Source organism: Amphibalanus amphitrite, unplaced genomic scaffold (assembly GCF_019059575.1).
Source record: "Amphibalanus amphitrite isolate SeventyFive unplaced genomic scaffold, NRLGWU_Aamphi_draft 002048F_arrow, whole genome shotgun sequence".
Lineage (NCBI taxonomy): Eukaryota > Metazoa > Arthropoda > Thecostraca > Balanomorpha > Balanidae > Amphibalanus > Amphibalanus amphitrite.
The window spans coordinates 42486-57470 of NW_024883541.1; the positions used below are offsets into that span (position 1 = coordinate 42486).

Genomic DNA, 14985 nt, shown 5'->3' on the forward strand with positions numbered 1-14985 from the left:
TGTTACTTAACCCGCGCCCGGCTGGGGGTCCTGGATTTCCACGCCCTGCTGGGGGGGGGGGTGTTTGAACACCCCCCTTCTAACTCGGCTCCTGGGCCACGTAGCGATACGCGGAAGGCGGCGTTCGAAAGAGCGTCAAAAATAATGACGAAATCACTTCGGTCAATTTTTTGGTCAGGTCAAAGGTCAGGTCACCAGAGGTCATTGAAGGCAAAATTTCGCCGATTTCCAGGTCGAATGTCGAAAATTTCCAAGAAGCCAACGCATAACTCGGGAACCAATAGAGCTACAGCGCCGCGGAAAAGCGCATTCGATAGCCCTATTAACGCCCTTTCTGAGTAATTCTCTCAGATTTGACCTAACGTCAACGGTTTTGCCTGCAGGGGGCAAAAACTGCAAAAATAGCCGATTTTTTCGGAAACAGTTTTTCTGCAATAACTTTTGACCCAAGCCTTGTACGAGCTTACTTTTACCGGCATCGTGTTCCTCTCGTCAAGACGCATCGAATGAACTATAACTTGACCTTGAAAGGTCAACTTGAAAATTTGACCTCAGGTCAAGGTCATGACCTGACCGGAAAGGGTCATGTTGCATATCAGTAGATACGTATCGTCGAGCTGAACACATCTAAGGTGTTTTCATCGCTCTAGCATGCCTCTATCAAAAGTTATTTGCGAAAAACTGTTAGATACCATTCGTGACCTAAGATGACCTCAGGGCATAAACAGGGGTCACGGACACCATTTTCATGTTCAGTGTGTCTAAACCACTTGTAATTCAGTGTTTGGGAGTGTTTATAATGTCTTTCGTCCAAAAGAGACGCATTTCAATTTTCTCCCATTGACTTATAATGGGGAGGTCGCAAAATTGACCTGACCTTAGGTCATCGATATCAAAATTCTGAGATATACATTTTGTACATGCTATTGCTCTTAGCAATCGCTGAAAGTTTCAAAGCGATCGGTCACTCGGTGTAGCTATGACAGACATTGAAACTTTTTATGAGGTGAGGTCACTTCAAGTGACCTGGTGACCTGACCTTGAATGACCTTGGTCTGAAATTTTCACAACATGTGTAGAATTGATGCATGATAAGGTGTACCAAAAACGGCGGCGCTCCGCGCCGCCTTTTTTGAGATATTCGCGAAAAACCACAAGGGGGGGGGGTGTTCAAACACCCCCCCCCCAGCAGGGCGCGGGTTAATACTTTGCCTGCCCAAAACATCTCAAGACAAATACATTTGCGGTCATATATTACTGCAAAAAAGCACATACAGGTAAAATACAATCTGCAGCCAACAATGCCGAGGAGACAACTGACACCATCGCACCAGGGACACCGGGGCGCGGCAGCTCGCAACATTGACAGCCGCACCGCAGTGCCCGGTCAGTGCAGTGATGACTGATGACTGATCCCCAGCCCAACCAGCTGTCCGCTCACAGTTTGTCCCAGCCCAGCCCGTCGTCCGCTCAGAGATCGTCGTCCGAGTCGCCTGCCGAGCCGCTGTCCTCCTGCGCGTCGCTGTCCTGGTCCCAGTCCTTGTGGCCGGCCTCGGGCAGGTAGTCGTCACGCAGCACACTCCACGTGGCCCGGTCACCCGACTCAGCCGACTGAGGACACACGGAGGGATGCAGTGAGTCACACAGGGCCTCAGCGGCCGCCGTTGACAGTATTGCAACCAAGAAATACTTGATCATGTAATTGTTCTGCCATGTCTTGTCATGATACTATGTCGTTTTAAGCGCATAGCTGATGTCCTTAAATAGTCCCACATAAATATTATTGACAATACAGTTTGCATTAAGGTCGACAAAGTAAACAACAATGCAAACGGAAATCCTGTGAGTGTATCGAAGCCTCATGCAGCATAGCAGGCGCCACCAATTACTCCGAAGTGTGCCGTGTCGTGTCCCACCTGTTCTGCCGGCTCGGCATCGGCGCCATCCCGGAGCCGGTCCATGAACGTCTGCTTGCTGACCGCCTTCAGGGCCTTCTCAGTCTTCCTCAGGGAGCCGCCGGCCTCCTTCAGCTGGCTCTGCACCTCGGCCTGCTGCTTCCTGACGGCGTTAAACAGCTGCACCACGCCACTGGCGGATCGGAGAACGGTGATGTGTGTGAGTCATCAGCCACCCGTGGGCGGACCGTGGTGGGAAGAGCGTACCACCGGAGGGGTGTTCACGGGCACCGCACACTGCTGCGTGCGGTGTGTGCGGTGGCCCGCTGCGTCCAGCAGGCGTGGGGGTAGGGGATGGGTAGGCGGCTCTGACGTCACGGCTGCGTGCGGTGGACGGTCCGCTGTGGCCAGTCCCGACCGGCCACAGCGGTCGCTGTGTGCGGTGACGGAATGCTGACGTAGGGACGCAGTGGGCGGAGCTTGGAGGCTGTGTGCGGTACGACCGCACACAGGGCCCGTGAACAGCCCTCTGTTCATCCGGGCTAAATTGGGGGTAGCGTGGGTCGTGTAGAATAGGGCTGAGCGCAGGATTTCAAGGATGTCAAAGAATTAACACCACAAAAATAGTAAGAAAATTATTTCGAACAAATCAGCAAGCTCAGCTCACGTACAATTTTCTACTAATTCAATATTCAATACAAAATGAAATAACCCATTTTTTTGCATTAAAGGTAGTGTGCCACCTTTAAAAGATTTTCCATTTTATTTTTCCTAGGATAAGAAGCTTCTGTTTTTACCTAATATCGCAAAAAAATCAAAAATGGGCCTGGAATAGTGCCTTTTTCGCCTAAAAGTTTATCGGTTTTTCGATATGTATAACAACTGTAGTGGACTGAGCTGCAAACAGGCGTCGGCAACAATCGCGAATGCGGCGCACATGTGACAATAAGCAAAGGTCATTATAGAGTTACGACGTACGGGAATGAGTTATCAGCTGTCTAATCGTAGACAACACAATGTCGAGCCTTAAACTGTAAGCCTGTATTGGTATTGTTTCTTTTATTTGGCTGTCGAACATTATTTATGGTTTGAAATATGATTTTATGTAAAATAATTGATATGAAAAAGCCGTCTCTTAAGTTATGACCCCATTTCACCACACACAAGTGGCAGAAATGACAATGATCAGCTGACGCATTTTTCTTGGCCGAAGTCAGAGCGCGCGGCCCGACGCACCACCACCGCACCACAAAGTATGAGCAGAAGCCGCGCCCAAAGCCAGGGCCCCGGTAACGTGAGGTAGCCGAGTCGGGGCAGCGTGCGCTGACCCAAGCCGGGGCCGCAGCTTTGGGCGCGGTCTACCGCATCCCCGCGGGCAGCCCCGGGCTATCACATGACACCGGGAGGACGCGCGGCCCCGGCTTGGGTCAGCGCACGCTGCCCCGACTCGGCTACCTCACGTTACCGGGGCCCTGGCTTTGGGCGCGGTCTACCGCACCACCTAACAGGCGTGTTCGAAACCGCAGGAGATGATGATGAACGGGTTTATCGAAACTTGATTGGATGAGCATATCGGTAATAGCGATTTCAGTGTGTGCATTTATTGTTCATAGTGGTGTGAAATGTGGTTGGGGTACGACCGACAACCCGTCGGGGCGAATTTCGCACTGGGGTACTCAAAATTTGAAGAATTTAAGACGTTTCCATGAGTTTTGAAGGTAGGGGAAAGTGGGGTAAGACGGTCAGGGTAGGTAAGACGGGCACCCCTTCTGCAGACCAAACCAATAGCGCTACGAGCAAGAAAAGTTAGGACCAGAATTGCCTTTCCCACTACACACCACCATTCAAGTCTGGTGAATTTGTGTTCAGTCGATAATCTTTTATTTTGATTTCTTTAAAACACTCATTTCATTGAAAACATCCATAATGTATTGTGCAAGCTTTTGTGTACAGCACTATAGAGTTAAAAACTCGCAATCACTTGTGGTACACTCATATGCCAACAGTGTTCATTTACGGCGGATTTGCTTTGTCTGCATCAAATTGTCCACAGCGAAAAATCGTGCTGAACTTCTGACATTGAGTTTGGGGTAAGACGGGCAACTATGAACCCAATGGGTCTGTAATGGTGAAAATATTTTTGTTGCTGTAGGAAAAAAGAAGCATTTCTAATAAGAATATGTTCGATTCCGATACTCACAGACATGTTAGCAATATTCCTTCGGCACAGTTTATTCTCGAATAATGAATGTGAAAAACGGTTCTACATGGCTTCTGAACTAGGGCCTATATAGGAGCATACGCCTTCTGCACGAATCTCGTATACTGCCATTTCCGAAGCACTTGAGACCAACGAGCGACTGTATAAATGCGGCTAATCTCGGGCATTTGTTGCGAGCTGCGCTGATCGGTGAAAGAAGCTGGCCGTCTTGCCCTACCCATGTGACCGTCTTACCCCATGGGGTGGGGTAAGACGGGTTTTTGCAAGGTTTTGCAAAAATAGCTGCAGTTTATTTGTTGAATCAGGTCTAAGTCTCATCTTCTGGCAAATGAAAGTAAAATGTCTGAAAAAGGTTTTCACCCAGTTTCCCGTTTCTATGATGTTTCTAACCGGCCGAAAAATGGCTCCAAAGTTAAGGTGCCCGTCTTACCCCACTTTCCCCTATGGATAAGTTCTAAAAATCCGGTTCTCCTTATCTGGGCCATTAACTCCATACGGTCCAGGAAAGCTGGCACACTACCTTTAACGATTTTTTTTTGTTTTCCACACGCCCAGATCTACGGTTTACAAATAAAATTTAATGACGTAATCATGCATGGACGTTACAATGCATATTACTGCTTTGCAGAGCGCAGTGCTATTGCTTACTTACCGTGTTGCTATTTTGCACAAGGTTCTTTCTCGATCTTTTTCTCGAATGTCTGGCTTCTTTCGTCCCATCATTTCCCATTCTCTGAGCTGAAAAATACGTGGTGTTACACGCAGCATATCAAAGATAATTCGATTCGATAAGCCAACAAACACTTAATAAAAGCTCTATGTCCTTGCATTTCAGATGCCATTCTCTACGTGTGAGGCTTGCGCGAATTAAAAAAAAAACTAGCTGAGCTTCCATTTTAATTTAAATCAATCGGCGATGAACGAATACTATTTTACTTACCTTTTTCCGCTTTTCAACCAATTCTTTACGTTTCGCCGCATGCGACCTGGCAGTCTTTCGCTTCTTCTTCTCAATCGGCGCTGCCTCCGCGCCTTCTACATCGAAGCCCGGATCGGAGGCTTCCTCTTCTGGTTCGTCCTCTGCATCATCCTTTGGTAACGCTTTTTTGGCCTTTGAGAGGATGACATACTTCTTTTTCGGCGCTGGTGCACTTAGGAGCCGGGACATGACGTCCGCCCAACCCTCATTGCCTTCTGCTGGTGCAGAGGTGGCGACGTCTTCAACTTCCTCCATGTCTGAAGATGCGTCTGTCAAACATAATAGGCATATTTCGTCGATTAATCTGAAAACGAACGCATCGATGATGTTTTCTAGTGCATATCGTATTCATATTGATAGTCAGAAATGACAAATGACAGGGCTATTAAAATGATTTCTTCGTGCTACATTGAATAACAGCTCATTCTTCGAAGATCACAAAGTTAACGAGCATAGCATCCAACATAGAGTCGTCACTGAAGTCGGTTCTCAAAGCCAAAGCTGGGGCCACGCCAGTCGCAAACAGCGCTGGCTGCTTCCAACATCGGACGCTCACGTCAACCGTCATTGCCCGTCCCGTGCTTCCTAGGGAGACCGAAGACACATGCACGAATTATGGACACGAAACGAAGCGAGTTTTTACAGCAGTATTTCAATTTATGACCATTACGACGATCGGGCGACGTCTCACTCATTCCATATTTTCAAATACGAATTTACCATACCTTTGCTGTGATAACTGATGAGCCCGAGTGATGCCTACCAGACCATTATAAAGATTACCAGGAGCCACCAGGGATGACATGCTCAGAGCTAGGGCAAGAATATTTATTTGGAGCCATTGAATTCAAACATTCTATGAACCTGCATACAGTCGTGAGTCACTGCCCACCTCTGTGATGATAACATGCCATGACCTTAAATAGATTGTTATTTGTTTGATGAAGGAGCAGTTGAATATGGTAAATCAGACCTATTTGGGCAGATCCATCCATAAATATGCATCCCAATAAGCTTATGAAATGACACTAACGCAACATCAGTAGCTATGAAACGTAAACCTACTCCCAGCAGACCCAAACCATAAGAAGCTGCTACAGGTTTAAGCACAGTGAATAATAAATACCACATTCCTGAAAAGCAAGTGTACTTCATCAAGTGTACTTCATCAAGTGTACTTCATCAAGTGTACTTCATCAAGTGTACTAAAAGCAAGTGCATCTTCATCTATCTAGAGTGGGTGATTCTTACTTGTTTTAACATACCTTCAGAATGTGCAGCACCAGAATCCATCGCCTGCTCATGCTCGCCTACCTCCACCACCATGACTTCGACTGGTATTGGTATCTTGATCTGGGGTTAATAATAATGCCTGTTGAACCCTGGAAGATGATCACAATTCTGAAGACAACACTTTATTTCAATATTAATATGCAATATCATTTTCAACAAAGTCTGGTGATTTAAAGCCTAGTTGTAGTGCAAGTCAAAGTCAGTTGGGCAAACTAGACCTTTGGAATCAAAATATGGAGGCATCAAAAGATTGATTCCTTTTGGGCATAAATGCAGACCATTTCTAACTTACCAATCACATAAAAATAAGAGAGTGTTTCAAGAAGGAGCATGCCTGATCTTGAACAGAAATGCTTGAACTATCTCCTAAGCAAAATAATATTGCTCCTATCATAACAATTTGAATTCTATAGGTAGTGAAAGGCAATCAAGGAATTGATTCACTTTAAACAGATAATCATAATATTGATTCCCCATCAGCTGGCTAATCATTATTTTGATTCACAGGTAATGTTAACAGATAGGCAACAATGACTTGCAAGAATACAGCATTTATCTTGCTATTATTCTCATTTAGTGGTATCCTCAGCACCACAACTAATACCTATAGCATTGTTGTAGGGGAGAGTGGGGTAAGATGCCCAGGGTGGGAAAGACGCCCTACCCCCTCTAGCGGCGAAACAAAGAATCGAACCTGGAAATAAATGTTCTTAGCGTAAAGCGGAAGCCTGCCTTGTTAACTGCACAAAAATTTGCGAGGCTCAGTTGGGCAACGGCTGGCTGGTGATTGCATGTTTTTTATTTGCTGCTTTCAAAAAAATATTTTGGTGTCAAAACATTGTAAATATCAAAGAAGGTAGATAATTTTTGCGTCCCGTGCCATAGTCGTGATAAATTAACATGCGTGTACTGTGTCCCAAACAGTTTGTTTCAGGGTGTAGTTTTATGGCTAACAAATTGTACTGATTTAATGTTACCTCGGTACCTTGGGGTAAGATGCCCCCTGTCCTGATGGGGAAAGACGCCCCCCTAAATCCGTAGGCTGTCCTTCAAGCAGCCTGTCAAATCATTTACCGGGGTTACATGAGCGATCCGTTCCAAATACGCACTACGCTAATGCGCATCAGCTCCCCACAAACGGATCTACGGCACCGGTTACATGAGACTAATTCGTTTTATCTACGTCAAACGGATCTTGTTTGGCTCACCCGGGCTGACTCCTCGACGGCCGGTAATTCGTATCACAAACGGAATAGGATTAGCGTACAGTCATGGCGCAGTTGCGGCATTTACCGGGACGACTGAGCTAAATTTTAAATACTTATATCAATTGATAGGCTCAAAAACATTTAAAATTAACATGAAATCAAAAAATGAAAACAAAGTTTTCTTGTTTCAAGTCAGTGGGCACTGATTCGCCATGCAGCGACAGCAGGGTGGTCAGAAAAAAAATTATCTATAAAAATATTTCATTCATTTTATTTCACATGCAAAGACTAAACCAAAATACCAACATTTTTTTTGCTATTTTCTACGAGGCAGCCAATAAAAAATGCTTAGTATTTTGCATTTTGACGCTTCCAGTCAGCAAAGAATAGTCCTTGTGAAATACGGCCCGAATCGTGTGCCTCGGACGTTTCGGTTACATGAGCGATCCGTTCCAAATACGCACTACGCTAATTCGAATCAGCTCCCCAAGAACGCATTCAGTGCACCGACTACATGAGCAAATTCGTATCAGTGACGTCAAACGGATCTAGTTTGGCTCTCGGCCCGATGCGCATTACAAACGGAATAGCATACAAATGTGGCGCACTTCCGTAGCAATAGAGGTGACTAAATTAAAAACTTAATATCTTATGTCTTTTTTGCATTTAAATCTGCTCAAAACATTCTCAATTAACTTAACAAAAAAAAGTTAAACATAAAGTTGTCTTGCTTCGACTCATTGAGCACTTGCCTCTCTTGATTCGTCCTAGTGCTGTCAGAAAAATGTTTCAACTGAAAGTACTTTGATATTTTCTTTTTGGTTTTCACTCTATTTATTTGTGAGAACTTGACAAAATACCGACATATTTTTTCAATTATTATTTCAAAAGAAGCAAATGAAAAAAATACCCATTATTTTGCATTTTAATGTTTCTTTTTGGAAAGAAATAGTTCCTGTAATACGTATCTTGGTCCTATTCGCTTCTAAGCCTCTTTCCCTGCGGATTTTGTTCGGACCGCCGATTCGTATTAGCAGGTGGATACATGAGTCGGTAGTACGCTCCTGATTCGCATTAGCGGTGAATCCGATCGTGATACGTATTTGCTTTGCTCATGTAACCGCGGATCGGATCACCGATTCGTACTAGCAGGTGGCTACATGAGTCGGTAATGCGTTCCTAATTCGAATTAGCGGCTAAATACGTATTTACTGTGCTCATGTAACCCCGATAATTTATTACATACCTGTGATGAGAGCACAGGGGAGCAATGCCGCTTCAACCCTATTGGCCGTAGTGTCTAACGGTGGCGGCCATATTGCGCAGACCAGAAACCGGCTGCCGCCTGTGTTGAGGAATAGGGAATTCGGGACCTCGATTTACGTTTGCGGACGCCGTATCCGTTACGTTCAAGTTACGTAGATACGGAACCCGGCGTCTTACGCAGAATTGAGTGGGGAACACGATCGTATCTTCAGAATTCCTCAAATTCACTCGCCTGACCTACATTTGCCCCGGCCGAGGGGGTTGATTGAACCCACCTCGCTAATGCACCGCTAATTAAACTAGAATTAAGCGGTAAAGTGGTCGTATGCGGCAAAGTATAATGCAGAGTGACTGGTAGAAACCCGCTGTAAGGGTCTCAGGTCAACCGGTGACCTCTGAGGTCAGGTCAAGTGATCTAAGGCACGGGTTCGGTTTTTGGTAAATAACTTCGCCAAAAATGGCCGTAGAGCCGCGATTTTGGCACCATCGTTTTCAGCTAGCTCAGGCGCATCGAGTGATATACTTTTTGTTCGGGTCAGGTCAACTTAGGGTGTTGACCTCAGGTCAAGGTCAGGTCAGCACCCCCAGGTCACGAAGTTGGTCGAAAGAGGTCATGTCGCATATCATTCGATTCGGCAGGTCTTCCTGAGTCCATTGGTGGCTTTCCTGACTCGCTAGCTCAATTTGATCGGGAGTTATTGAAGAAAAATGGTGACCCTTGTGACGTCACAGATGACGTCACGCAAGGGCAGCAATGCAAATATGAAGCATAGAACCTTGTAAAGAGTGCATGAAATCATGATTTTATATGTTTGAGATAGTTTCAGATCATTCTCGGCGCCAAAATAACAATTTTTATATTTCCCCATTGACTTATAAGGGTTTAACGTATTAGTTCCTTATAGCTGATGATTTTTTTAGGATTTCATCTTGTTCTCCACTCAATTCTGCGTAAGATGCCGGGTTCCGTGTCCACATAGCTTGAGCGTAACGGATGCAGCGACCGCAAACGTAAATCGAGGTCCCGAATTCCCTATTCCCCAGCACAGGCTGCGGCCGCTTTCTGGTCTGCGCAACATGGCGGCACCGTTGGACACCATTTGGCGGCCGATGCGCATTCCACATTATAGAGTTCAGTGGATGAGAGACAAAAGCCGATCTGGGACTATTGAGAGTCCAGTACGGTCGGGTGCTCCCCATGCCGGTCTCTCGGCCCATACAGCGACTTTTTGGGCGGCATCTGACTCTGAGAGCCCTTACGACGGCCTCTGTAGGCCACATTATTGGCTCCAGGGCCCCTCACGACATCCTTTGAGGGCTCCCACGTTGGCTCCACGGGCCGCGCTGGCATCTGAGGTCCCCACGATGGGCTCGAGGGCCCTCAAGCATCATGAAGACCTATAAGGGCCCCACAGTGGTCTCCGAACGCCACCACGGAGGCTTGCTTGGCCGCGCTGGACTATGATGGCCCTAACGATGACCTCTGAAGCCCCTTACGACTACTTTTGAGGGCCCTTACGATGACGTTTGGTGTCTACTGCAGGCCCGAAGGGACTACTGATTCGTTCAGGCGACTCACGTGCCCATTTATGTCACTTATAGTGCAGGGGGCATCTTACCCAACGCCAGGGGGCGTCTTTCCCACCCTGTGGGGTAAGATGCCCCCTTTCACTTCTTCAGGAAAATGCAAAAAACGTTATCATATTTCAAGCACGAAGGTGTGATATTTTTGGAGAAAAATGATGTCGGCTTCCGTTGAAACTACAAGTTTTTGCTTTCCAATCGTCATTTTCGAATAATATATGACATAGTAAAACCCTGGGCATCTTTCCCCACTCTCACCTACTTTACCTTCACTACATTTGATAACAATTCACAATTTTTAAATGTCAAGAATACAAAAACTGAAGCAACAGATAAAAACCATATAAATAATATAAAAGCACTACAGCAATGATAATTAGGGGTTTAAAAATTTCATTTTGCCATTTTACACAAATACTGATTGGTTTGTATGTGATTCATGATACAAAAATAACATACCAATACAGTGTGATTTCCTCAAAACAGCTAGCTTTTACGTGATGGACAGTGGCTCTGTCTTTTTCCCATTCACAAGGCCAAAGGGACAATGCTCGGGGTTACATGAGCAGAGTTAATACGCATTACAAACGGACTACAATGGTGAGCGAATAGGAAAATCCGTTCCTGATACGCATTTACTTGCTCATGTAACCCCGGTAAATTTCTTAGCTTTGAGCACTGAACTCTATTATCGGGGTTACATGAGCACAGTAAATACGTATTTAGCCGCTAATTCGAATTAGGAACGCATTACCGACTCATGTAGCCACCTGCTAGTACGAATCGGCGATCCGATCCGCGGTTACATGAGCAAAGCAAATACGTATCACGATCGGATTCACCGCTAATGCGAATCAGGAGCGTACTACCGACTCATGTATCCACCTGCTAATACGAATCGGCGGTCCGAACAAAATCCGCTGGGAAAGAGGCTTAGAAGCGAATAGGACCAAGATACGTATTACAGGAACTATTTCTTCGCAAAAAGAAACATTAAAATGCAAAATAATAGGTATTTTTTCATTTTCTTCTTTTGAAATAATATTTAAAAAAATATGTCGGTATGTTGTCAAGTTTTCAACAAAAAATTTAGAGAAAACCAAATAGTAAATATCCACATAATTTCAGTTGAAACATTTTTCTGACAGCACTACAGACGAATCAAGAGAGGCAATTGCCCAATGAGTCAAAGCAAGACAACTTTATGTTCAACCTTTTTTTGTTAAGTTAATTGAGAATGTTTTGAGCAGATTAAATGCAAAAAAGACATAAGATAATAAATTTTTAATTTAGTCACCTCTATTGCTACGGAAGTGCGCCACATTTGTATGCTATTCCGTTTGTAATGCGCATCGGGCCGAGAGCCAAACTAGATCCGTTTGACGTCACTGATACGAATTTGCTCATGTAGTCGGTGCTCTGAATGCGTTCTTGGGGAGCTGATGCGAATTAGCTTAGTGCGTATTTGGAACGGATCGCTCATGTAACCGAAACGTCCGAGGCACACGATTCGGGCCGTATTTCACAAGAACTATTCTTTGCTGACTGGAAGCGTCAAAATGCAAAATACTAATCATTTTTTTTTTATTGGCTGCCTCGTAGAAAATAGCAAAAAAAAATGTTGGTATTTTGGTTTAGTCTTTGCATGTGAAATAAAATGAATGAAATATTTTGATAGATAATTTTTTCTGACCACCCTGCTGTCGCTGCATGGCGAATCAGTGCCCACTGACTTAAAACAAGAAAACTTTGTTTTCATTTTTTGATTTCATGTTAATTTTAAATGTTTTTGAGCCTATCAAATGATATAAGTATTTAAAATTTAGCTCAGTCGTCCCGGTAAATGCCGCAACTGCGCCATGACTGTACGCTAATCCTATTCCGTTTGTGATGCGAATTACCGGCCGTCGAGGAGTCAGCCCGGGTGAGCCAAACAAGATCCGTTTGACGTAGATAAAACGAATTAGTCTCATGTAACCGGTGCCGTAGATCCGTTTGTGGGGAGCTGATGCGCATTACCGTAGTGCGTATTTGGAACGGATCGCTCATGTAACCCCGGTATATAATGTGGAATGCGAATCGGCCGCCAGATGGTGTCCAACGGTGCCGCCATGTTGCGCAGACCAGGAAGCGGCCGCCGCCTGTGTTGGGGAATAGGGAATTCGGGACCTCGATTTACGTTTGCGGTCGCTGCATCCGTTACGTTCAAGCTATGTGGACACGGAACCCGGCATCTTACGCAGAATTGAGTGGAGAATAAGATCAAATCCTAAAAAATTCTCAGATACAAGAAACTAATACGTTAAGCCCTTTATAAGTCAATGGGGAAATATGAAAATTGCTATTTTGGCGCCGAGAATGATCTGAAACTATCTCAAGCATATAAAATCATGATTTCATGCACTCCTTGCAAGGTTCTATGCTTCATATTTGCATTGTTGCCCTTGCGTGACGTCATTTGTGACGTCACAAGGGTCACAGTTTTTCTTCAATAACTCCCGATCAAATTGAGCTAGCGAGTCGGGAAAGCCACCAATGGACTCAGGAAGACCTGCCGAATCGAATGATATGCGACATGACCTCTTTCGACCAATTTCGTGACCTGGGGGTGCTGACCTGACCTTGACCTGAGGTCAACAACCTAAGTTGACCTGACCCGAACAAAAAGTATATCACTCGATGCGCCTGAGCTAGCTGAACACGATGATGCCAAAATCGCGGCTCTACGGCCATTTTTGGCGAAGTTATTTACCAAAAACCGAACCCGTGCCTTAGATCACTTGACCTGACCTCAGAGGTCACCGGTTGACCCGGGACCTTTACAGTGGGTTCCTACCAGTCACTCTGCACTATCCTTTGTCGCAAACGACCAATTTACCGCTTAATTCTAGTTTAATTAGCGGCGCATTAGCGAGGTGGGTTCAATTAACCCCCTCGGCCGGGGCAAATGTAGGTCCGGCGAGTGAATTTGAGGAATTCTGAAGATACGATCGTGTTCCCCACTCAATTCTGCGTAAGATGCCGGGTTCCGTATCTACGTAACTTGAACGTAACGGATGCGGCGGCCGCAAACGTAAATCGAGGTCCCGAATTCCCTATTCCTCAACACAGGCGGCAGCCGTTTCTTGGTCTGCGCAATATGGCCGCCACCGTTAGACACTACGGCCAATAGGGTTGAAGCGGCATTGCTCCCCTGTGGCTTTGAGGTAACACTTTTTGCAAACCTACCACATTTTTGGACATGCCTAAGAGCTGGACTTTTTGCACGCGTTCCCCGCCAGGGGGCGCCACTGAGGAAGCACCCTCTGACGTCACGATAAAACTGCGCGCACTGTGCGCACGGGTCTGTAAGCAAGTAATATCCCAGCCAGCAATTCGCTTGGGCTGAACTGTGGCAGGCGTCGGGCAGCTTGGGCTTAGCTTGGGTTTGCCCACTTTGATCAAAACCAATGCATTTTTTACTAGGGCTGAGCTGGGGCATGCCGCAGCTATGCCCACGTGCGGATAGCAGTAGCTCAGCCCGACATCTGCCCGAGCATCCAAAACAGGCTTAACTTGGGCGGAGCGCGGGCTGATCAAGCTGGCTGTGTCCTTCGGCTAACTGGAGTAAAGCCCGAGCTTAGCCATACTTGTTCGGCTGTTCGCGCATGCGCAGTTCTGCGCCAATCATGTGCAGCGTTTGTGACAGTCTGTGCGCTGTGCGACGAAACGACACACCGGTGTTGGGGCATTTGGTGGTTGATGTTTGGGCGCGCGTGACAGCGCGAAGAAGGGATAGTGCTCACTGCTCTTATCAAGTGGACTGGCATGGAGTTTTACGGTAGGTAAGTGTATTGAATGGTGCGCTTGATCGTATGTAAACGTCATGATTTTGACTGAGTTTGACGCCATCAAACATGAAGCTGAATAGCTGTTCAGCCTGGCGACTTATACCCTCGCTCAGAAAAGCTGCATTCCGTGCCTTTATATCTTTGTGAAATACCAGCACTTCTGACCCAGGAAAATGAAATACAAAACACAAATATTTATCTACTTATCACCGAGCACGCTCATTCTCTGTCCGCATTTAAAATCAAATGAACATTTTATACGGATCAATGAGAAGTGTTTTTACAGTATTAATGGATCAATAAGTTATTTTTCAAGCAAACATGCAATGTAAATTAAACCAATTAATCTCTTTTTCAGGTACGTACCATTAGAGCAAATGGTTCCAAAAAATGGAATAGTTATACAAACCAGGACCGGGTGGACGCCGCAGTCGCCCTCGCCAAGTGGTTTAGCGGAAACTGCCTGCTTATAATTAAGTAGGTATACCTACATATATGGAAACTGCGCCGAAAGATGGCCGACCACCTACTGCAGATGTGTGTGTGTGTGGAGGAGTCAGACGCCTCCAAAGCTCCCATTCACCAGAGTGAAGTTCCTTATAAACGATTGTTTGCTTATTGCTTTTTGTCTTATGAGCGATTACTTGCCTTCCTTACTTTATGCTTTCAGTTGAGTGTTTAACCAAGTATTATGAACGGGGAGGGAGGC

The 14985-nt window shown here is 45.7% G+C and overlaps 1 protein-coding gene across 15 annotated transcripts; it reads right to left on the reverse strand.

Moving 5' to 3' along the window:
- Positions 1 to 1236: 1236 nt before the first annotated feature.
- Positions 1237 to 11368, reverse strand: LOC122376192 (RRP15-like protein). Of its 15 annotated transcripts, none has more exons than XM_043355950.1 (6): positions 11332 to 11368; positions 6361 to 6477; positions 5057 to 5364; positions 4769 to 4854; positions 1917 to 2088; positions 1237 to 1611 (listed from the first exon to the last, which is right to left on the reverse strand). In XM_043355950.1, the coding sequence occupies exons 2-6, from the start codon at positions 6419 to 6421 to the stop codon at positions 1471 to 1473; spliced, it is 768 nt and encodes a 255-aa protein (XP_043211885.1). In that variant the 5' UTR covers positions 6422 to 6477; positions 11332 to 11368; the 3' UTR covers positions 1237 to 1470. The 15 variants fall into 15 exon arrangements, with proteins under 15 accessions (XP_043211885.1, XP_043211877.1, XP_043211878.1 ...); XM_043355942.1 differs by lacking the exon at positions 11332 to 11368 and adding an exon at positions 8843 to 8906; XM_043355943.1 differs by lacking the exon at positions 11332 to 11368 and adding an exon at positions 8134 to 8154.
- Between the last annotated feature and the right edge of the window lie 3617 nt (positions 11369 to 14985).

What these genes read in the sequence shown, in the direction of transcription:
- LOC122376192 (XM_043355950.1), bottom strand. Translation starts at nt 6,421, where the DNA reads ATGGTGGTGGAGGTAGGCGAGCATGAGCAGGCGATGGATTCTGGTGCT. An exon ending in TGGTTGAAAAGCGGAAAAAG is followed by an intron (nt 4,855 to 5,056) that starts GTAAGTAAAATA and finishes CGTATTTTTCAG; the next exon opens with CTCAGAGAATGGGAAATGAT. An exon ending in ATGCCGAGCCGGCAGAACAG is followed by an intron (nt 1,612 to 1,916) that starts GTGGGACACGAC and finishes GTGTGTCCTCAG; the next exon opens with TCGGCTGAGTCGGGTGACCG.